This window comes from Durio zibethinus, chromosome 2 (assembly GCF_047325235.1).
Source record: "Durio zibethinus cultivar Kanyao isolate XHJ-2024 chromosome 2, ASM4732523v1, whole genome shotgun sequence".
In the NCBI taxonomy this organism is placed as follows: Eukaryota; Viridiplantae; Streptophyta; class Magnoliopsida; order Malvales; family Malvaceae; genus Durio; species Durio zibethinus.
Genome location: NC_143163.1, coordinates 890687 through 911092, shown reverse-complemented (window position 1 = coordinate 911092; position 20406 = coordinate 890687). Strand labels below are relative to the sequence as shown.

General features: G+C 31.3%; 3 protein-coding genes and 1 long non-coding RNA gene across 5 annotated transcripts; 2 read left to right on the top strand and 2 right to left on the bottom strand.

The window, feature by feature from the left end:
* The first annotated feature begins 101 nt into the window (after positions 1 to 101).
* Positions 102 to 2106, top strand: LOC111308166 (Ubiquitin carboxyl-terminal hydrolase family protein). Its single transcript, XM_022906481.2, has 2 exons — positions 102 to 713; positions 864 to 2106. The coding sequence occupies exons 1-2, from the start codon at positions 296 to 298 to the stop codon at positions 1550 to 1552; spliced, it is 1107 nt and encodes a 368-aa protein (XP_022762216.2). The 5' UTR covers positions 102 to 295; the 3' UTR covers positions 1553 to 2106.
* A 6369-nt stretch (positions 2107 to 8475) lies between these two features.
* LOC111308595 (glyoxylase I 4-like) lies at positions 8476 to 9610 on the top strand. The gene is made up of 3 exons (XM_022907048.2): positions 8476 to 8766; positions 8939 to 9267; positions 9356 to 9610. Exons 1-3 carry the CDS (start codon positions 8570 to 8572, stop codon positions 9442 to 9444), a joined length of 615 nt encoding a protein of 204 aa, XP_022762783.2. The 5' UTR covers positions 8476 to 8569; the 3' UTR covers positions 9445 to 9610.
* Positions 9611 to 9726: 116 nt separating this feature from the next.
* On the bottom strand, positions 9727 to 16562 carry LOC111308594 (ion channel DMI1-like). Of its 2 annotated transcripts, none has more exons than XR_002692282.2 (12): positions 15765 to 16562; positions 15610 to 15678; positions 14843 to 15472; positions 14483 to 14665; positions 14213 to 14272; positions 13924 to 14127; positions 12014 to 12262; positions 11628 to 11726; positions 11195 to 11389; positions 10944 to 11020; positions 10295 to 10561; positions 9727 to 10169 (listed from the first exon to the last, which is right to left on the bottom strand). XR_002692282.2 is itself a non-coding variant. In XM_022907045.2 (12 exons), exons 1-12 carry the CDS (start codon positions 16362 to 16364, stop codon positions 9951 to 9953), a joined length of 2868 nt encoding a protein of 955 aa, XP_022762780.2. In that variant the 5' UTR covers positions 16365 to 16562; the 3' UTR covers positions 9727 to 9950. The 2 variants fall into 2 exon arrangements, 1 of the variants encoding a protein (XP_022762780.2); XM_022907045.2 differs by having other exon boundaries at positions 10944 to 11036.
* A 983-nt stretch (positions 16563 to 17545) lies between these two features.
* Positions 17546 to 19199, bottom strand: LOC149519851 (uncharacterized). The gene is made up of 4 exons (XR_016326787.1): positions 18742 to 19199; positions 18539 to 18650; positions 18306 to 18445; positions 17546 to 17839 (listed from the first exon to the last, which is right to left on the bottom strand). It is a non-coding gene; the product is annotated as an uncharacterized LOC149519851 (long non-coding RNA).
* Between the last annotated feature and the right edge of the window lie 1207 nt (positions 19200 to 20406).

Here is a 20406-nt window from a genome sequence, read left to right as displayed (position 1 = left end):
CCTCGTTTAATGCAAGTTATAAATAGAAATTTCTAAGCAATTGTTATCCTACGTGTGAACAACAAGAAAACGTGGCTCGTACTAAGCGTCGGCCCGACCCAACCCGAGCAGTTCCAGTTGAATTAGATTGGTTCTCGGGTTACCCAACCCAACTTGCACCCTTAAGAAATTGATGTACACGCCCAAGTTTTAACCCAACCAATCCCAATTTAACTTCCATTTTTGGACTCCATTATAAATTATTAAAAGTTCAAAAACAAAATACAGCAATTGCCGCCTGCCTGTATTGATAGCCATGGCGTTTTGCACCAGAGTCCCTCACCGACTGCATCTGGCCCGCACCTTCGTGGATGCCAGGATCAAATGGGTTCGTGACCCATATCTTGACATTGCCGTGGAACGAGAGAAAAACCTCAAAGAAATCCTTTCCCTCAAAAACCAAATCGTCTCCTCTCCCTCCAATTCCCTCCCCCTTTCCTCTCTCTCCCCTCTCAAAAACCACTTCAATCTCCCCACCTCTACCTCCAAACTTTTCCAAAAATACGCTTCCGTTTTCTCCCAATTCCAACCCTCTCCTTCTCTTCCACTCCACGTTAGGCTCACCCCTCAAGCCATGACACTCCACAAAGAAGAGCTGGCTATTCATAACTCTCCCTCTCATCGAGACGACGCCGTGAAGAGGCTGGCTAAGCTGTTAATGCTTACTAAAGCAGGTAGGCTGCCGTTAGATATCATAGATAGGTTCAAATTTGATCTTGGCCTTCCCCCTCATTACGTTACTTTTCTTCTTTCTGATTATCCTGAATATTTCCAAATTTGTGAATATAAAAACCCTTTTGATGGAAAAGAAATCCTTTTTTTAGAGCTTATTTCTTGGAGGAAAGAGCTTGCGGTTTCCGAAATGGAAAAGAGAGCATCATTTTCTGATGACGTGGAACTGGAAAAAGGTTTGCCGTTAAGGTTTTCGATGAAATTACCCAATGGGTTTGATTTAGAGAAGAAAGTGAAGAATTGGGTTGACGCATGGCAAGATTTGCCTTACATTTCACCTTATGAGAACGCATTCCATTTGGGGCCTAATAGTGATCAGGCGGAGAAATGGACTGTGGCGGTGCTTCACGAGTTGTTGTGGTTGTTGGTGTCGAAGAAGACAGAAGGAAAGAATGTGCTTTGTTTGGGAGAGTATTTGGGTTTTGGGAATCGATTTAAGAAGGCGATGGTGCATTTTCCTGGGATTTTTTATGTTTCCAATAAGATTAGGACACAGACTGTCGTGCTTAAGGAAGCTTATAGGAAGGATTTCTTTATGGAGAACCATCCATTGATGGGAATGCGGTTTAGATATATTCATCTTATGAATAAGGCGGACAAGTTTCGAAAAAGAGCGTTTAGGAGGAAAAGAAAGGTTATTCCTTCTGCTGATAATGGAGAAGTTACCAAAGAAGATGATAAGAGTATGGAGGAAATCAAAGGTTTAAATGAGTCTTCTGATTCAGAGTTTGAGGATGTTTCCGCTGATGAGACGTTAAAACCACAGATAATAGAGACGTAGTATGAATAAAGATACATAAGATATCGGAGACACAAGCTCGAGATGAGGAACTTAAGAATCCTGCTAGAGCAAGCTTGATTGCATGTACTTTCTTCGACAATCAATGCGTTTGACCTGCTCAAATTGGGCATGTCTTTGACGGATTTTTAATTCCTCAGAATCTCAGTTTTGAAAGTTGATGTCAGTAGTTGTGAGACAGAGAAGATGATGAGATGATTGGAGGGAGCAAGGCAACTGTGCAAGTGATGTGTGGACCATAGTGTTTAGAAGCTGCTTTATGACTTTGACAAAAAATACTGTATGAGAATGTTTAATTTGATGTGCAGTTGTTGGCAGTTTAGAATTGCTAACAGTAAAAATGACAAAAGGCATTAGCTTAACATGCTGATAGTTTTGTGGCTGTACAGGCGCTGAGTAGCTGTCTGTTCTAGGAAACTTATGTACTGAAACTTCCTTCTTGGGTTGCTTTCTTTTTGCTTCGAGCAAAGAATTTCGAGCTTGAAACTTGTCAAGTTATCATGTGCTTGGTATTTATAAATCAATTTTTGATGCAATTGTGCTTTTCGAGTTTCAGTTTCACACTCTATGAAAATGCTCTTGAATGTGGAAACTAGTGATAAGCAGGATGGATCCAAAATTTATAGTTAGCGAGGATAAATTAATTTAAATATTTTTTATTGAAATACAAATTAATATAAAAACATATAAATAAAATTAAGATGAATAACATAATTTATGTATACGAAAAAAAATTTTTGTTACAAAAATATTTTTTTTGTATAATTAAAATTGATTATATGATTTTTAAATATAGTCAATATTATTTAGATAAATCAACTTTCAATATAGAAACATATATATTAATTTAATAAAATTTTATTTATAAAATTTTTAAAAATAGATATAATATATATGTGAAAGATTAATATAAAAATTAACCTATATCTAATTTTATTATTCACTTTTAATATGTCTAGTTTTATCATTTAATTCAAATAAAGAAACATATTTTATTTCTTATTCATTATAATTTGGAGAATAAAAATGTCTCCTTTCTTAGATACAATAAAAAGAAAAATTAAAATAAAAATCTAAACTTTTTAATTTTTATTAATTCACATTTTATATGTTACTTTTTTTTATTAAATAAGTGGTTAAAAATAGTACACCTTTAAGTTTTATTATCTATATAAAATTATATCACATCAATCTAAATAAATTATTATAAGAAATTTGAAATTTAAAAAATTTAAATTCTCTAAAAGTAATTTATTTTTTTAACAAATTTATATATATAAATATATATTATAACAAAATTGTTTAGCACCAAAGGATCAATATTCAATTACTAAATAAACAATAAAATATTTTTTTATATGAGCCTTAATTTAGTGGGACAAATTTGATAAAAATATTTTTAGTGGGGATAAAATTTTAAATTTTTAAAACTTTTGAGATTTTTTTTTTTAATAAACCTAAAAAAATTTAGGACTCACTGGGGCAGCTGCCCCTCTGGCGACCATGTGCATCCGTTGCTGGGTGACAAGAACAATGCATATTGTGAGAGAGAAAGATGGCACAAACATGAGGTTTTTGTGCAACATACTGCGTCGGATTGACCGGCTTAGCCGACAATTGACAATCCTTTTGCAGAAAAAACAAAGCATTAGTTTCGAACAAAAAGTATAATAAAAATGGTTAAAATGTAACACATATTCAAACATAATTATTAAAATTATATACATATTTTATTACTTACAAAAGTTAAAAAAATTTTAAATAATTTCTCATTAACATTATTTGCTTTTGCAGCCAATGAAATTTTTTGCTTAGTGTCAGTTTCTCGTTTAAAAATTTCTACGATAAAATAAAGAAATTTGGAGGAAATCAATTAATGAAGAAAAATAAATCGAATTTCTTAACAATTAAGAAAGAAATGAACTAAGCAGAGGGGTTAAACCACTACTTTGAGCAGATCGATAGTGTAGGCAGCCATGTGACCTTTGCTAGGCAAGCAGAGACGAATCTCATCCCTTTCAGCGATTCTACGATCGGTTTTGCCATTAACGACTGTGGTTTAGGACTGCCATGAGAAAAAAGAGATAAAGCTGCGTTCAGAAACCGATATGTAGAATGACTGACAAGGGCATGACACTGAGAAGGCGTGCGTGAATGCTTGTTGGCAGTACGACATAGATTTTCTTTGAGTGTTACCAAAGGCATCCAACGTTCTCTTTTCATACCTCAACTTTTTTTTATTATTTTTTATAAAAAAAATACTTAATTAATCTTTCTCTTTTAAATAAGTTTTCATGAATAAATTTTTAAAAAATTTTAAACATTTTTGAAAATAAATGTTTGAATGATTTTTAAAAATTTTTAAAATTTTTCAAAAATTCATTAAAGTTTTGAAATGCATAAAAACTTTTTAATATAAAATCTTACGAAATTAAATATAAAATTAAACAAAAATATAAAAAGAACAAACGATTTGAAATTCTTAAAGATAAAAACATATTTGAAATTTTCACTCATTTGAAAGTAAAAAAAAAAAAAAACATAAAATTAAAGATAAATCATTTATTTTTTTATTTTTTAATTTGATTTAGTATTTAATTTTATAAAATTTTATGTTAAAATATTTTGATATGATTCAAAACTTCTAAAAATTTATTTTTAAAAATCTGTTTGAAAGAAAAAGAATAATTAAATAATTTCATTTATAAAAATTTTTTATAGAAATTGGGACATGAAGAGAAAAGGGAGAGGTGCATTTAGTACTAATTTTCTTTTGGCCGGTTAAAGTAAATGTTACCCTAAGTATCAGTTTCTCTGTCTCTCTAGAAAATGATTTGATGTTTTTGAAGTGAAATAAAAAATAAAATGAGGTCCAGTTTGTTTTGTAAAAATTTATTTTAAATTTTTTAAACAAATGTAAAAAATAAAGATATTTTATTTTGTTGAATGAGTTAATTAAAAATTACTTTTTGTTAAATTATTTTTTGAAAATTTTAATTTTTCCAAATAATATTAATATAACTATAAAATATTAAAAATTATTTATTATTAAAATATATTGAAATTATTTATTTTTAAAATTATTAATATTTAATAATAATTTTATTTAATAATATTTAAAATTAAAATAGTAAATTAATATTAAAATATTTAAAATAAATCTATTTATTATTCCTTATATTAGTATTTTAAGATATTTAAAATAGTATTACTATTTTAAAAAATACTGTTATTAATGTTAAAATAGTAATATTTATTATTAAAATATTTATACTACTAAAATAGTTATATGTTATATTGAAAATTATCTATTATTAAAACATAACAAAAAATTTTTTATTTATTTTCATTATTAAAGTAGAAATATCAATACCTTAATAAATAAAAATATAAAATTATATATTTTAAACTAAAATAATAATATAATATTATTTATTATTGAAATTTTAAAAATATTTATGTTTAATAATATACAAAATAAAAATATTTAAAATTGAAATATCAAAAACTTGTAATGTTAATATGTTAAATTTTTTTAAAAGTTGAATTAGATAAATTTAAATTTAAAATATTATGTTCAAAATCTTATTTGAGTAGAACGATAAAAGTATTTAAAATTAAAATATTAGAAGATTTTTAATATTCATATTTAATTTTTAATTAAAATTAAATACAAATATAATTTATTAATATAATAATATTTAGATCAAATAAAAATTAGTTTAAATTTTAAAAAATCATATATAAAATTCAATTTGAGTAAAATTATATTCAAATATATTGATAAATAATTTTACTCATAAATAATTTTTTTGAGAAATTATCTTTTGTTTTTGAAATGGGAAAGCTAATTTCAAGAAAAATTACATTATTTTCTGTTGATCAAATCCTTATTTTTCGTTAATCAATAAATTTTATATCAAACAAATATTTAAAATTACAAAAATCATTTTTCAAAAATAATTTTTTACAAAACAAACAAAACTGAGATAAAAAAAAAAAATCATACAGTGACGAGCAACCAAGTAAACACATAACAAAAGTTTACTACATTCATTTAAAAAGAAAAAAGGATATTGCGAAGCGCATTCATTTAAAAAGAAAAAAAGATATTGCGAAGCGAGAAGGGTGCCGCGCAAGTACATGAGGTTTCTTTAATCTCTCTCTCTCTTCTTTTCCAAACCATGATATTGATCAGAAACGAATCTTCGATTTATAGTCACTGGGTAAATATTTTAAACTAATTTAAAATTTTTTAATATAAATTAACATAAAAAATTATAAATAAAATCAAAATGTATAATATATTTTTTGTACATAAAATTTTTTTTATATAATTAAAATTAATTATACGATTCTTAATAAATATAATCGAAACATTGTTTAAATAAATCAACTTTCAATATAAAAATATATATTAATTTAATAAAATTTTACTTATAAAATTCTTTAAATTAGATAAATTATGTGATAAAATTATATAAAAATTAACATATCTAGTTATATTATTCACTTTTAATATATTTAGTTCTATCATTTAATTCAAATAAACAAACATATTTTATTTTTTATTCATTATAATTTGGATAATAAAAATATCTCATTTCTTAGATAAAATGAAAATATAAATCTAAATAATTTTTTTTATTTTTATTACTTTACATTTTATATATTATATTTTTATATTAAATAAGTGGTTACAACCATTTAAGTAGTATAAACTCTAAGTTTTGCTATCCTTATAAAATTATCTCACATAAATCTAAATAAATTATGAGAAAAAATTTGAAATTTAATAATTTTAAAATCTCTAAAGTAATTTTTTTTTTTACAAACTTATATATTATAATAAAATTATTTAACACCAAAATATTAATGTTCAATTACTAAATAAATAATAAAATATTTTTTTATATGAACCTTAATTTATCAGGGTAAATTTAATAAAAATATTTTTAGTGGGAATAAAATTTTAAATTTTTCAAATTTTTGAGATTTTTTTAATAAATTTAAAAAATTTTAGGAGTCAGTGGGGGCAGCTGCCTCATAGCCACTACGTACATCCATCCCTAGCTGTAAAGATATATGGATGATAGAAAATGATTTTACTTTTATTTATTTATTCAAAAAGGAAGTAAGCCCACCATTCTTAATTGTATCGATCTGTACAAGCATAATATCTGATTATGCGGTCCCCCATATTTCAAAATTACTGTTATCATGTGAGGTACTACTTGATGTACCTATGAGGTATGTTTTGGCGTAGTGAGTCAGCTCTCCTTATCAACACAAATATGAAAGAAATTGGCTTCCCTTCTCTTATCATTTTTTAAAAATATAGGATTTTGGATATCTCCATAATTTATATGAGTTTTTAATATTTTTCCAAATATTTTAAAAATTATATATTTTTACATTTAATTTAAATTTTTTTTAACAAAAATGTAAAGTTGAATTGATAAAGAAACATGCTTCACCTACCCACTAACCTCTCATGTCTTCTTCTCGTATCATTTGGTTGCCAATCGTAAAGGATATCTCATCAGACTTATCAGCTATGTCCAACCAATTGGATGTCCCACCACGTGCTTCACATCTGGCCTTTTGAGTATATAATATTATTTTTTTTATTCTGAAAAATCTTTAAAAAAATATCAGATTTTTAGTTAGATTTTGTGGAAGTGTTTTATTTATAAATTCAAGATAATCCAAATTGATTTCACACATATTATAATAAAGATGCAAATATTAGCTTATTGAAATTACTATCATTTTAATTGAATGTTTACAAAAGGGATGTGAAATTGAGGATTGTGAATTGAAAATTTTCATTTTTAAATTACCTAATAAAAATTTTATTACAAATAATAAGATGAAAACTGATATAACGTGGATGGAACAAGGCAAAAGACATAAGTTGATGTGACCTGACACAACAGGGAGGTCCAACAATCTTATCGGTGCAGTACTCTGTATCTTAAATGGATTATCTTTTAATAAATCCAATAATACAGAAATATGCATATAAGATTCAATCAAGCCAACGAATGCACAGTTGGTCTGAATACTGGGTCCTCAGTCTACTAAAAAAATGATATTGATGATCAGCTAAACATGCCAACCTCTCGTTTTTGCTTTATATTTAAAGATGAAATTTATAGTAAGTATTTTGCAATTAATACATTATTTTTTAAATTTAATTTATTTTAACAAGTGTTTATAAACGCTTAAAATAAATTCATGATAATAATTTATATAATTCATAAATTTAATATTTATTTCAAATGGTTCACAATTCACTCATATTTCTTTGAAAAGATTTCAATCTTTCAAATTGAGATAAGTTTATACTCCAAAGCAAACTCATCTTAATTTTTGAAGTGCAAAATAGTTGTATAGGACTTCAATGGAAGATATGATGAACAACATGTATATATAAATCTTTGCCAGGTCAAAAAAGTTGGACAATTTCATGCAATGAGCTAAAGCCTCCCCAACAAATTAGACTCATTTTCTTAAAGTATATTTTATTAAGATTGGGAAAATTCTTTTTCATAATTTAAGAAAAGTTTGAACAAATTTGTTGATTTTTGGTGAAGAACAAGGAGCAAATACTAAAAGAATGTCAAAACATGTGGTCACTAGCCCTTAATTTCACCGACAAAAATGGTTGCAGTAGTTAAATGTACTAAAAAAGAAATGAAATGAAATGCAAATCATGTGCTTTACATGATACAGTAGAAAAAATAGTTTTTGTGGATAAAACCAAAATGAAAAAGAAAAAGGAAAAAAGAAAAAAAAAATCAAGTGTTTATATATTCATTATATACTTATATATATATATTTTTATTATACAGTTGGCTTTGCTTTTTCTCTCATAACATTTATAAAAAGGCTTATCATAGAACTCATTTGGCAAATATACTTTGCATAGTTTAATTGAAACATTTCAAGTGAGAAGCTGTTGAGAGAAGAGAAAGAAAGAGAGGAAGAAGAAGTATGGGAAATAGTGGAGAAATAGAAGAGGTGCAATGGTTGTCTTCAGTTTCATCCTCACCAACAAAACTGCCTTTATTATCTTTGAACCATGTCTCTTTTGTCTGCAAATCAGTACGCAAATCTGTGAGGTTTTATGAGGAAGTGTTGGGATTTGTTCTCATCAAACGACCTTCTTCTTTCAACTTTGAAGGAGCTTGGTATGCCTACTATCTCAAACTAATCTAAATTCTGGTTTTAACTTTAGCTACTTGGATTTGCTGTCTGTGTCTTCAGATGGCGAATTTAACTTAAAACTATATGAATAGTTCTTTGAGTAGATCGACCATACACTGACTAAAATTGAAAACTGAAAAATGGGTATTGATTCAGGTTGTTCAACTATGGAATTGGCATCCACTTGCTAGAATCAGACAGTGTTCCAACAAAAAAAGAAAAAATCAATCCAAAAGACAACCATATTTCATTCCAATGCTCTGATATGAAGCTGGTGATGCGAAAACTTGAAGACATGAATATCGAGTATGTGACAGCAGTGGTGGAAGAGGGTGGGGTTAAAGTAGATCAGTTGTTCTTCCATGACCCCGATGGCTATATGGTTGAGATTTGCAACTGTCAAAACCTTCCTGTTCTTCCAGTTTCCTCTTGCCCTCTCAAGCCACCCAATTCTGGCTGGAAAAATGCCGTTTCTTCTTTATATGGTGGGTTTTTTTATACATTAATTTACTTTATTTTATTCTTGAAAATGCCTAGAGAAGCTGATTGTTTAACATGTACTGAAAACTACAGGGAAGCGAAGCAGGGAGACAGCATGTTCAGGAGTAGCGGCTCTGTTGATGGAGTACCTGGTCATTGACTTGTTGGACATATCAATTTGACATATAAACAGATATCAAAGATTGATGGCGATTTTTGGAGGAAATATGTTATAATATCACATGGACTGTTGCGTAGAACGTGACAAAGACTTTAATTTGAGTAAAACGTGGTTGTGAGTTTACTCAACGGTGATGATTTTGTCTTGCATTGGTTGTATTTCATCAATATTATGTGTGAATTCTTCTCTGTGATTTTGTCTTGAAAAACAATGCATTGTCCTGTATCAAAATGAAAGAAATCCTAGTGCTCCGAGAGTTATCAATGGATTCATCTGCATCACCTTTGAAGAAAATTCAACTCATTTTCTTAACAACAATCTTGTACAGTGGCACAACAATATCGCCGGGTTAAAAGCCCAACGTTAAGGCTTTTACCAACTCTGTCATGAAGATATCTTCAGTACAACTCTAGTTGGAATTAAAAATGGGAATGTGAATAGGATGGTAGGATTGAGGAGGATAATAGTTATAGGACAATGGCAGAGGGAAATATCTATCCGTTATATTCAAGAACCTGATGAGATGACAACAAAAACATCGTCAAGAGACCATTTTCTTGGTTCTGACTTTCTTGGAGGGTTGATAATTGCACGCTCCGAATGTGCAAGGCGATAGCCAATAACAATTTCTCGTCTTTCGCGACCCCTAATCATTATATCATAAAAGCATAGCTCTTCCTGGTCAAATAAATAGAACTCTGCGGGTTTGATACACATCTCATTCCCCTGCAGAAAGAAAGAAGATAGCAATTTAACAAAGATTTTGTGGCTCTCATTTTGAAAGCAACAACAATATTGATTTTCTGTGTAAACATTCTTCCTTAGAAAAAAGGTTCGGGTGTAAGAGCTACCTCCTCTGCAAACAGTTCCTCGAGAACACGATTTATTTGCTTGTCTTCAGCCACCATTGCCAGTGCCATGCTTACAAGCTCATTTGATAGTACATAATCACTGATTCTGGAGACTGAAACCAGGTTCCTTGTCCTAGAGTCCAGAATTTCACTAATGATTATTGATTTATCTGAAGCTTGCTGCATTTCACGGATCCAAGAACTGTGAGAGAACCCAGCAAGCCGTAAAGAAGTTGACTTTGTATCTTTATGAGGTAGACGTTTTGACTGCAATCCACAAAGGAAGCAACAGTACTAGTCATGGTCAGAAAATTTTCAACTCAGAACGAACCTGATGTTAATTGTTAAAGACGGTTAACAAAACCCTTCATTACTAATTTCTTGCTCTTTAGTTTTCGCTATTTTGGTAGTCTGTTCGTGTTAGCATTTGAGATCAGTGCAGTGGTTCCTATGGACCTGTTTCTATTGGCGATAAAGTTGGAAGATGTTGGTTTATATAGTATGGCATCTCATACTAAATGGAAACTAGTTTATACTACTCACGCAAACAAACTGCCCAAACAGGAAAGATTAAAAAGTAAGAAATCAGTAACAAGGATTTTGGTAACCTAATTTGTTTGCATAAGCTGAAGGACAGTATAGCACTTACCTGTATGTCTCGGATAAGGAGAAGGGTAGCAAGAGATCTTGAGTCTGAATGCACTACAGAGTCCTCCAGTGACTCATCTGCAAGAATTAAAATCTGTCCTTTAGAGTTAGTAATCAGTTAATTTACAATTGGAGTGAGGAACTAAAACAATAAACTAAAAAAAACAACAATGAATGCTGGAGTGAGGTAAAAGAAATTTAAGGTCCTTTGGAGTTAGGCTAACTTGAAAGGGGGAGGAAATAACAACTTACAGAATCAAAAGTCTCCAAAGGAAGGCTTTCTAAATGCCTTCTAATAACGGCGTTTCCCTCACGGTGAACAAGTCTTATGTTTTCTAAACTTGAAATATTAAGTCCACCATCAATCAGTTTCCTCTCTCTTTCTTTTTCTGGAACCTCATTAAACATCCACAGTTCTGAACCTGGGGCCAGAAATGCCTCCAGAACCTGAAAAAGTAAACATGGATCCATATATCAAGCAGGATGAGACTGAAACAGGGTATCTAGAAAGTAGAAACCCCAATCTCTTAATTGTTTTTATCACTTTTCTGTTGCATAAGTGTTCAATTCCCTCGGTGTCTTTTTGTGTAGATAATATAAGCATGCTTGTCTTCTAATGCATCCTTACAAATGGGGTAATGAAAAGTAATAGTATAAAATTCTGAACAATCAGCTAGCGCAATACCATAATCATATCATCAATATCACGCCGCCAGCCACAGAATAGTATCTTCTCTGGATATTTTGGAAGTTCAGGTACTTGTGGGAAATCAACTCTACGCACCTGCATGCAGTATGTCAAACAAGAAATGACACCTGAAGGACCAATGTTCTAAACTTCTAGTAAAAAAGAATTGAAAGGATTAAAGAGAAAACACAAGCATTACTATCATTCAATGCTGCTTAGATATGGCTGTTATTAACTAGATATAATTTGGAACAAGGTTTTAGAAAATCAGTAAAAATTTTAGCTTTGAAACTTCTCTAGCTGCTAATGCTTCAGCTTTCAGGAATCCTGCCCACATACATGCATCCATTTCCAGCTACAGTGATAAAGAAAGGAAAGATTACCTCTGGAAGGCGACCAGGAGCGTAAGTGTCATCATCCTCAGCTATAACAAGGACTTCATCCCCTTCTTTTAGTACATAATTGTCACCTGGATTTAGGATTATTTTCCCATTATCTGCAGCAACTTTGACTCCACAAGGAACTGCATCAGGAAATGAAATGAGCACATCTTCAAATCGCATACCATCCAATTGAGGCCACCTTTTGATGTAAAACTCATCATTCTCAAACCCCAATATATCCTCCCATATCTGACAATACAAAAATTAAAAATCAAATTAAAGAAAAAGCATTTTCAATTGATAAAAAATCTAAGGGTAAGTGTTTGCTTAGAATTATGAAGATATGCTATCAATTCAAAGGTTATAAAAATCTAAACAAAGACAAGGCAAATAAACCATAAATTCATATTAATTAAATAGAAATGGGAAATAGAAAATAAGAGGGCAAAAGGATTAGAAATGGAGAGCTAAAAAATTGTAATATGTGCACAATTTTGACAGAAAAGTAGGACTAAGAAACAATCTTTTCTTCTAAAAAGAAGTCGTTGACAGTTAAGCAAACAATCTAAAAAATGAGAATAGCCTGGTGATTAATGTTGAGGTGGATCAGTAGCAACCACAATTGTGAAGATCCGTATTTAACCTACGATGTATCGTCCGCTTTGACTCAAAGATTTCACGGTTTTGTCTCACAAAAGACGTCTCACAAATTTGGGATTAAGTCTCTACATATATATCATTATTTATCCACACATCCTTTCAATGTGGGATTGGGGGCGTTACAATCTCTCCACCTTTAATGATTGACGTCCCTGTCAAGCCGAGTCCATCTACAGGACCAAGATCACATCAGATCACCGTGTAGCACTTAGTGACTCCCATGGCTATCAAGCCGAGTCCATCCACAGGACCAAGATCACACCAGACCACCGTGTAGCACTTAGTGACTCCCATGGCTGCCGACTGATGACCGCTGTAATACCATGCTTGACGTCCCTGTCAAGTCGAGTCCATCCATAGGATCAAAATCACACCAGACCACCGTGTAGCACTTAGTGACTCCCATGACTGTCGACTGATGATCGCTATAATACCATCAAGACCAAGATCACACCAGACCATCGTGTAGCACTTAGTGATTCCCATGGCTGACGACTGATGACCGCTGTAATACCATCGCTTGACGTCTCTATCAAGTCGAGTCCATCCACAGGACCAAGATCACACTAGACCACTGTGTAACACTTAATGACTCCCATGACTGTCGACTGATGATCGCTGTAATACCATCAAGACCAAGATCGCACCAGATCACCGTGTAGTACTTAATGACTCCCATGGCTTGACTGCCGACTGGTGACCGCTGTAATACCATTTGTGGAGACCCGCACTCAATCTACGAGGTATTATCCGTTTTGATCCAAAAATCTCATGGTTTTATCTCACAAAAGATGTGTTATAAATTTGAAATTAAGTCTCTACATATATATTATTTCTTATCTACACATTTTTCTGATGTAAGATTAGAAACGTTACAACAACTTAGATAAAGACTGAATTAAAAAGGTGAGAAAAACAAAAAAGAATGGATTCATATGATAAGTTTCATAAGTACAAGATTAGGAGTCATGCTACTAGAGTCTAAAGTGATAAAAGGGCAAGACCAAAAATATTGCAAATTGAGGTTCTGAGAAAAGCAATTTGGAACAAAACTTGGAAAATAGTCTAATCATTGAATCCAACCAAGAGTCAAACTAAAAAGAGTGCAGAAGACCGTAACCACAAGAAACAAAATGTGCAGAATTTCATTTATAGTTACTATAGACATACTTCAATAAATAAGAAGAGAAGGTCGATGACCTCAGTGTACTTCCTATAATTTAAAAGTGCAATCTCAATAATTAAATAACCTGTGCCAAGCCAGGTTGCAGGGCACACTGTATCATCAAGCGCCCAATCACATCATGCGCAACAACAGTTTCTATGAGATCTCCTCCAACAAGCTTCACCAGGGGCTCGTTGTCAATGTCACTCATCTCCACGACAACATGACCCCTCAAACCCTCTTTTACTCCAGTTAGACTGAGCACAACCCTCAAAGCACGTGCATCACTCTGGTAACAAGAATACAGAATGATTAATGTTTCCCAACAAATAACAGAACTAGAGAAACATGATGAAACAGAAAGTTTGAGCAACCTGATCCGCATTTTCATCAGATGCCAGTACAATGATGGCACGCGCTTTTGATACTGAGACCTGTAATTGAAAACAACATCAATCCAGATGCAGTTGCATAATAAGCAAAAACAAGGGAGAAAATGAAAAGATCAAAATATACAAATAAAGGCGACAACCCACTGAATGTTCTCCAGGGTTAATCTGGCATCCATTTAATCCTTAACTGATTTAAGCTCTCAATATAAGATTGGAAAACAACAGAACTAAATGATAAAGATGTCAAATTACCTTTTTTAAATCAGCCAGTATCAGAGGACTCCCACTCCTGCATATGACAGATGTTCCCATGAAGTCAAATTCCAGCTTTGCTATATCCATCTCCATTTCCTCCTTGTCTCTTTCTGCAAGTACAACAACCACTCCACCACCGACACTTTTGTTTGCTATTGCTAATTGCTTCAAAAGTGAACCCTACAATGAAGAAGATAATTTCTTAAACCCTAGGCTTTCTATCTTGAAACCATTGACTTCAGCCATCTGATTTAGTATCACTTCAAGACTGTCTAGGAAAATTCTATGTAATCAATCAGTTTGTTAAAAAAAAAAATAGTATATGGTTCTTTTCAATCAGTTTGTCAAGAGAATTACCAATTTGTCGCTCCATCCAAGAATTAGAATATGGTTCTTTTCAATGACTTCACTCTTCCCCTTTCGGAGTGAATCAACCTTTTCTGAGATGGCATCTGAAACAAGCCCAAGCATCATTGCAAATATCAGCATGCCTCCTGAACTTATAGAGACAGAAACAATCCTGGGACCAGTTCCAACACTATCAGCATGATTTCCAGAGTCAGCCACAAAAGCCCATGAAAGCCAAAGAGCTTCAGCAAGGCTGCCATCACTGACCGCATACAATGCCAAGCCACCAAATCCTATAAGAAAAATTGTTGCAAAAAGGAGTGCAAGCAGCTTTGCATAAGGATATACAGAGAAACAAACATCCACCATATATGCAACTCTCTTCTTCAACGGAACCTCCTCCTTGTTAGGCCTTGTCCTTTTGGAGATATTCTTTATTTGTGGAAGATAATCAAGATATTTGTACAACACAAAAGGCATGATGAGTGTGAACACCACGGTATATAATGCAACAGTTCTACTGTCAGCTTTACCAAAAAATTTTAATGAACTATCATCTTCAGGCTGCAAAATTTCATTGCCATTGTTACCAACAACATCGGTTTCACTACACCATCTACGAAGGTTAATATTCTCTTCCTGCAAGCAGATTTCACTAATTACAATATTTGATAAACAATTACCCAAATCAAAGTTCTAAACCAAAGAGCATAATGTTATAGAAAAACATCAGAAATTCTTATCTACAAAACTACTAATTATATAAATGCGCGTACCTCTAATCTCGCAACTTTATTTCGCAGGTGAATTACATGACTTACAGGAAATATGCAACTGAAAATAATCTGCAATAATAATAATAATAATAACGAAAAAAATTAGAACCATAATATCTCAGACCAATAATAAGAAAATGTTTATTTTTCGATACCAGACAAAAGATGAAATAACGCTTCAATTTCATCCCTCGAATCCTCTTCGCACTCGACGAACTCACCGAACTCGACTCAGTCACCGTCGTCGTCGAAACTTGACTCTCCACAATTTTCACTTCCTCCTTGTTTGTAGGAGTGTTAATCTGCTGCTTCTCATCCACCACCTTACCCTGTACCCCATCCACTAATCGCTCCCCACCTCCTCGACTTGGTGACTTGGGCGCCGCCTTAACAGTCACTTCCCGATTCCTTGCCACATGCGGCCCAAGAAACGAAGGATACATCCAATCCCTATCCGATAAGCTATTTACGTCAATGTTAAGATTACCAGTAGTAGTAACATTGTTTCCACTACTGTGTTTGACGGTGGACGCATCGGTGTCAATGGAGGAGCGGCGATCGGACGACGGGGGAAGACTGGTGACACGACGGACGGCCGGGAAAAGTGGGCCCGGAAAGTGCGGGGTGGGACGCGGATCATCCGTTGATATAGTTTTGAACTTCTTCAGTACCGGTGGCCTCTCCGCTTTTTTCGGGCTAGGGTTTCGCGGCGGTTGAATTGAAGTTGATTCTCCAGAGCCACCGTTGCTTCGCATTTTTTTTTTTCTATTTTAGAAATCTTCGATTAAATTAGCTCTCAAAAACAGAAATCAAAACAACTGAAATAGCTGAATCCATTGAAAGCGATCTAAGACAAAAAAAAAAGAAAAGAAAAAAATTCAGTTAAAAGAGAAAGGGTGTGAGATTCAGTGGGGGAGCTTGTGCTTCTGCTTGTCTTTTCTTTGGTCTGTCATACTTTTTTCTTTTTCTCTTACTGATTATAATTAACTAATTATTCTATGATTGAAGGGGTCGGATTTGGTACATCTGGTCCGTTAAAAGTGGGGAAGGGAGGGTCGATGGTGACGTGGACGATTGAGAGGAGTTGAGATGCTTAGTTCTAAGACAGGCATCAGTTATTTTAGTTTGGACTTCGCAGTTTGTTTGAGACATGTCAAGTTCACGAACATGTTTGGAAGTTGAAAGGAAAATATAAATTTGCAACGGCCAGTGTGGTAGAAAAGCGAAGAAAAAAGAAAGAAAGTTTTGTCAAAAGTAGAGTCAATTTGTAATTGGCAAATGTAACTGTGAAAGCAAGGAACATTCCAAGCAATTGGGCAATTGGCTTCTAGGCATCTGCCATTAAAGTAGGACTTTAGTGGTTTTTTTTTTTTTAATATGGATAAAATGCAAAGCATTATCTTTTGATTTTTTTTCAAAGAAAAATAAAAAAATTTTATAAATATTGATATTTAAATTTAAATTTATTTAATATTATGTTTTAAAAATAATAATATAAATTTAAATTTAATAATCTAAAATATAACACGATAACATAATATGAATACAATATGAATAAAAAATAAAAAAATAATATGATTTAAAATTTTAATAATAATTATATATAAATTTAATAAAATAAAAAAAATATTTTATATTTTCGTATCAACACAAACTATGATATATAATTTACATATAAAACATTATATAAATATACAAATTTTAATATTTTACTCAATAATAATATATGTAAGATCACCATGAACTAATCATATTAAAATTTGAATTTACTTGTTTAATTTATATATAAAATTTTAAGATTGTTAAGAGACATGAAATTTGTGAAGAAATGTTATTTTGTAACACAATTCAATAATTTTAAAAGAAATTAAGAAATGGAAGTAGATTAATACCATTAGCAATTTAATTGTGCACAATGTTAGAAGCACTTTCATGTTTAAACATATAGTACTAATTAAAACTAAAATGTTACAAAAATAAGATAATCTAAATATGTATTTCACTCTAATGAGAGAAAGGGATAATAAAGTAATAAGTATGGAAGCGTAATTACTATCTATGAGTTGGTACAGGTGAAAAGTATCGTAATCGTGGAGGAAATAGTGAGAGCGAAATGCTACGATTTTTTTCGTTAATGGAAATGTGATTGTCTAATTTTTGCTCTTTCTCCTTCTCTTCATCTCTGTTAATATATTTAACAGCTGGTGTATACGAAGAATTGCTTGTTATCCTGCAAAACAAAACCCAATTCCATGCACAATTTAGAACAATAATTTGTCACTTCCAAAAACAATTACTACATATATTATTTTTGCTAATTTAAAGAGAAAATGCTGGGGGAAAAACATTAAGACGATCCTGTGACGTTATAGTTTCGAGATTTATAAATATTAAAATTAAAAATTTATATTTATTAAATAATTTATTGTAAAATATAATTATGTAAACTAATTGAATTAAATTTTTGATGATATAATTTTTTTATATAAATGCGATGACGGTTTTCAATAGAATGTTGGAGTGAAATTTTTCTTGAAATTGGGAGGTCTGAAATAGGCAATTAAAATTAGCTCGTTAATGTCCAAAAAGAAATGTGTTCACAGGATTTAAAGAACTATCACATGGTACTAGTTAATTTCATGCCATATCTTCAATCAAATTGATGTTTATACTTGGCACAGAAAATTGCGTTAAACCTTCTCGTAGCCTGGAAGAAGAATCTATTTTGGGTCGAAGAAGTGTTGTTTTTGCCTGATCTGTTTTGGTCATTTCATTTGATTGAAGTTACCGGCTTTAACAAGGGACTATCTCCGGCCAGAACCATGATGGCTTGGGCCTACAACAATGATAATGGGAAGGAAAAACAAAAGATTAGGTATAAAAGCATGTAAAGAATCATGGGTTACAAACATTTGAAAGTGTTTCTCACCTTACCAGTAGGAACATTATCGTACACGTTGATAACCCCAGCATAGAAAATTGTTATTTGTGCTTTTCAGGACTTGACACCACTACTTGAACTTGTTCGTGTTTCATCACTCCTATATTCGAACACAAAAATTGGGCCATTTAGTAAAAGAAAGGATTTGCATTTACCTAAGAGTTGTGGGTTTTTATCTGTTTAGTGCTTACCCTGATTCCTGGAAGTAATTCTCGTTCGATAAGCGAAAGGGGACGAGAATAAGGAGCAGTCAAACTCAGATAGCATTATTAAAGGAATAAGAGCTCGAGGTTTAGACTTCTTTTTGACGACATCTGATTCTTCTGGTTGGTATTACCAATGTTATAGTTTTGAGATTTTCTGAGATGATACTTCCTAGACAAACCAATAGTCTGAGACATGTCACGATGATCTGTTTGCTTTGAGCCTTTATTTTTTTTTCTGATCATCTGTCTCAAATCCAACATCTTCTTCAGCCATCTCTTACCTGCTTCTGCTTCTCTTACTACTTACCAACAAGGAATAATGGAATATTACAAAGCTAAAATTCAAAGGAATTAAGCGGATGGCTTATGTAAAGAGAAAGGTTGTAAATAACGCCCGGGGACGATAATGGGAGCAGGCTTTCGATGGGTTCTAAATCGGCTAAATTTATGCAGGTGTATGTTAATTAAAAAATAAAATGAGACATATAATAATCTTTTAGACTTGTTAATGAAGTTAAAAAAATTTCATTGTTAATATGTCAAAGATTATTAAACTATAAATTTTTTTGGTCAAAAGAGAGAAACTGCCAAGTCTTACATTAACGTTTATGATATATAACAAGTACATGAAGATTTAAGTCACAGATTGCAACAACAACGTCAATTTTTTTTTCTATAAACTGAAAGAAATAATAGAAGAGAATTAATGTTCACAAGTGCATAATAATGTGTTTTTCATGTCGGTGAGCAAAGATGGCCAACAAGAAAGACAAGTCCAATTATTTAATTATTCATATACTTGTCTAATGTCTACATTGTAAGATGCAAACTTGTGATAATAATAATAATAAGAAGAATGAAACATACATACCAAAAAACAATGCAACAAAGGAATTTATGTTGGGCATTGCAAACCATGTTTTTTGGGACTGATTATATTTTTTATTAGATCTTATCATTTTTATGATTATATTTTTTATTAAACTTGACAATTTTATATTGTAATCTCATATTTGTTTAATTTAAAATATGTATAACATAAAAATTATATCATAATTATAAAAATTATCATATCATAATTTATAACAACACATTAAATACAAAACATTTTTTTAATTTTTACCAAATTGTTTGAATTTTTACGGAAAAATTTTAAATCATATCATTTTCACTTTTTTTTTTTATCATTTTTGTTTCAAGTTTAAATTTACAATGTTTATAAATTTAAAACTTAACTCAATTGGATTATACAACCACCTAACAGATCTTAAGTTCGAAACCCTTGCATCTATAACCTTTTCTCCTAAGCCCTTCCCCTATTCCTAAAGTGGAGCCTACTTTGTTTAAAAAAAATTACAATGTCTATTTTTTATATATAAAAAGATAATAACTGAACCCTTAAAAAAAAAAAAAAACCCTCTTCTTCATCTTACGTTTTTTTGGAGCTATAATTGTTATGATCTAGCCATCATATTCTAGTGTTTGTCTTGTTTTATCTTTGTCAAAACCAAATCCTTTTCACTCCAACAGAGAAAGCAGCGCCCATCCATTTTTTACAGTCTAGAATCCACCTTGCTTAACCAGTAAACTAACTAATAAAATCCTATGATCTGCCCTTTTTTAATTAGAAAAAAAAAAAAAAAAAACAGT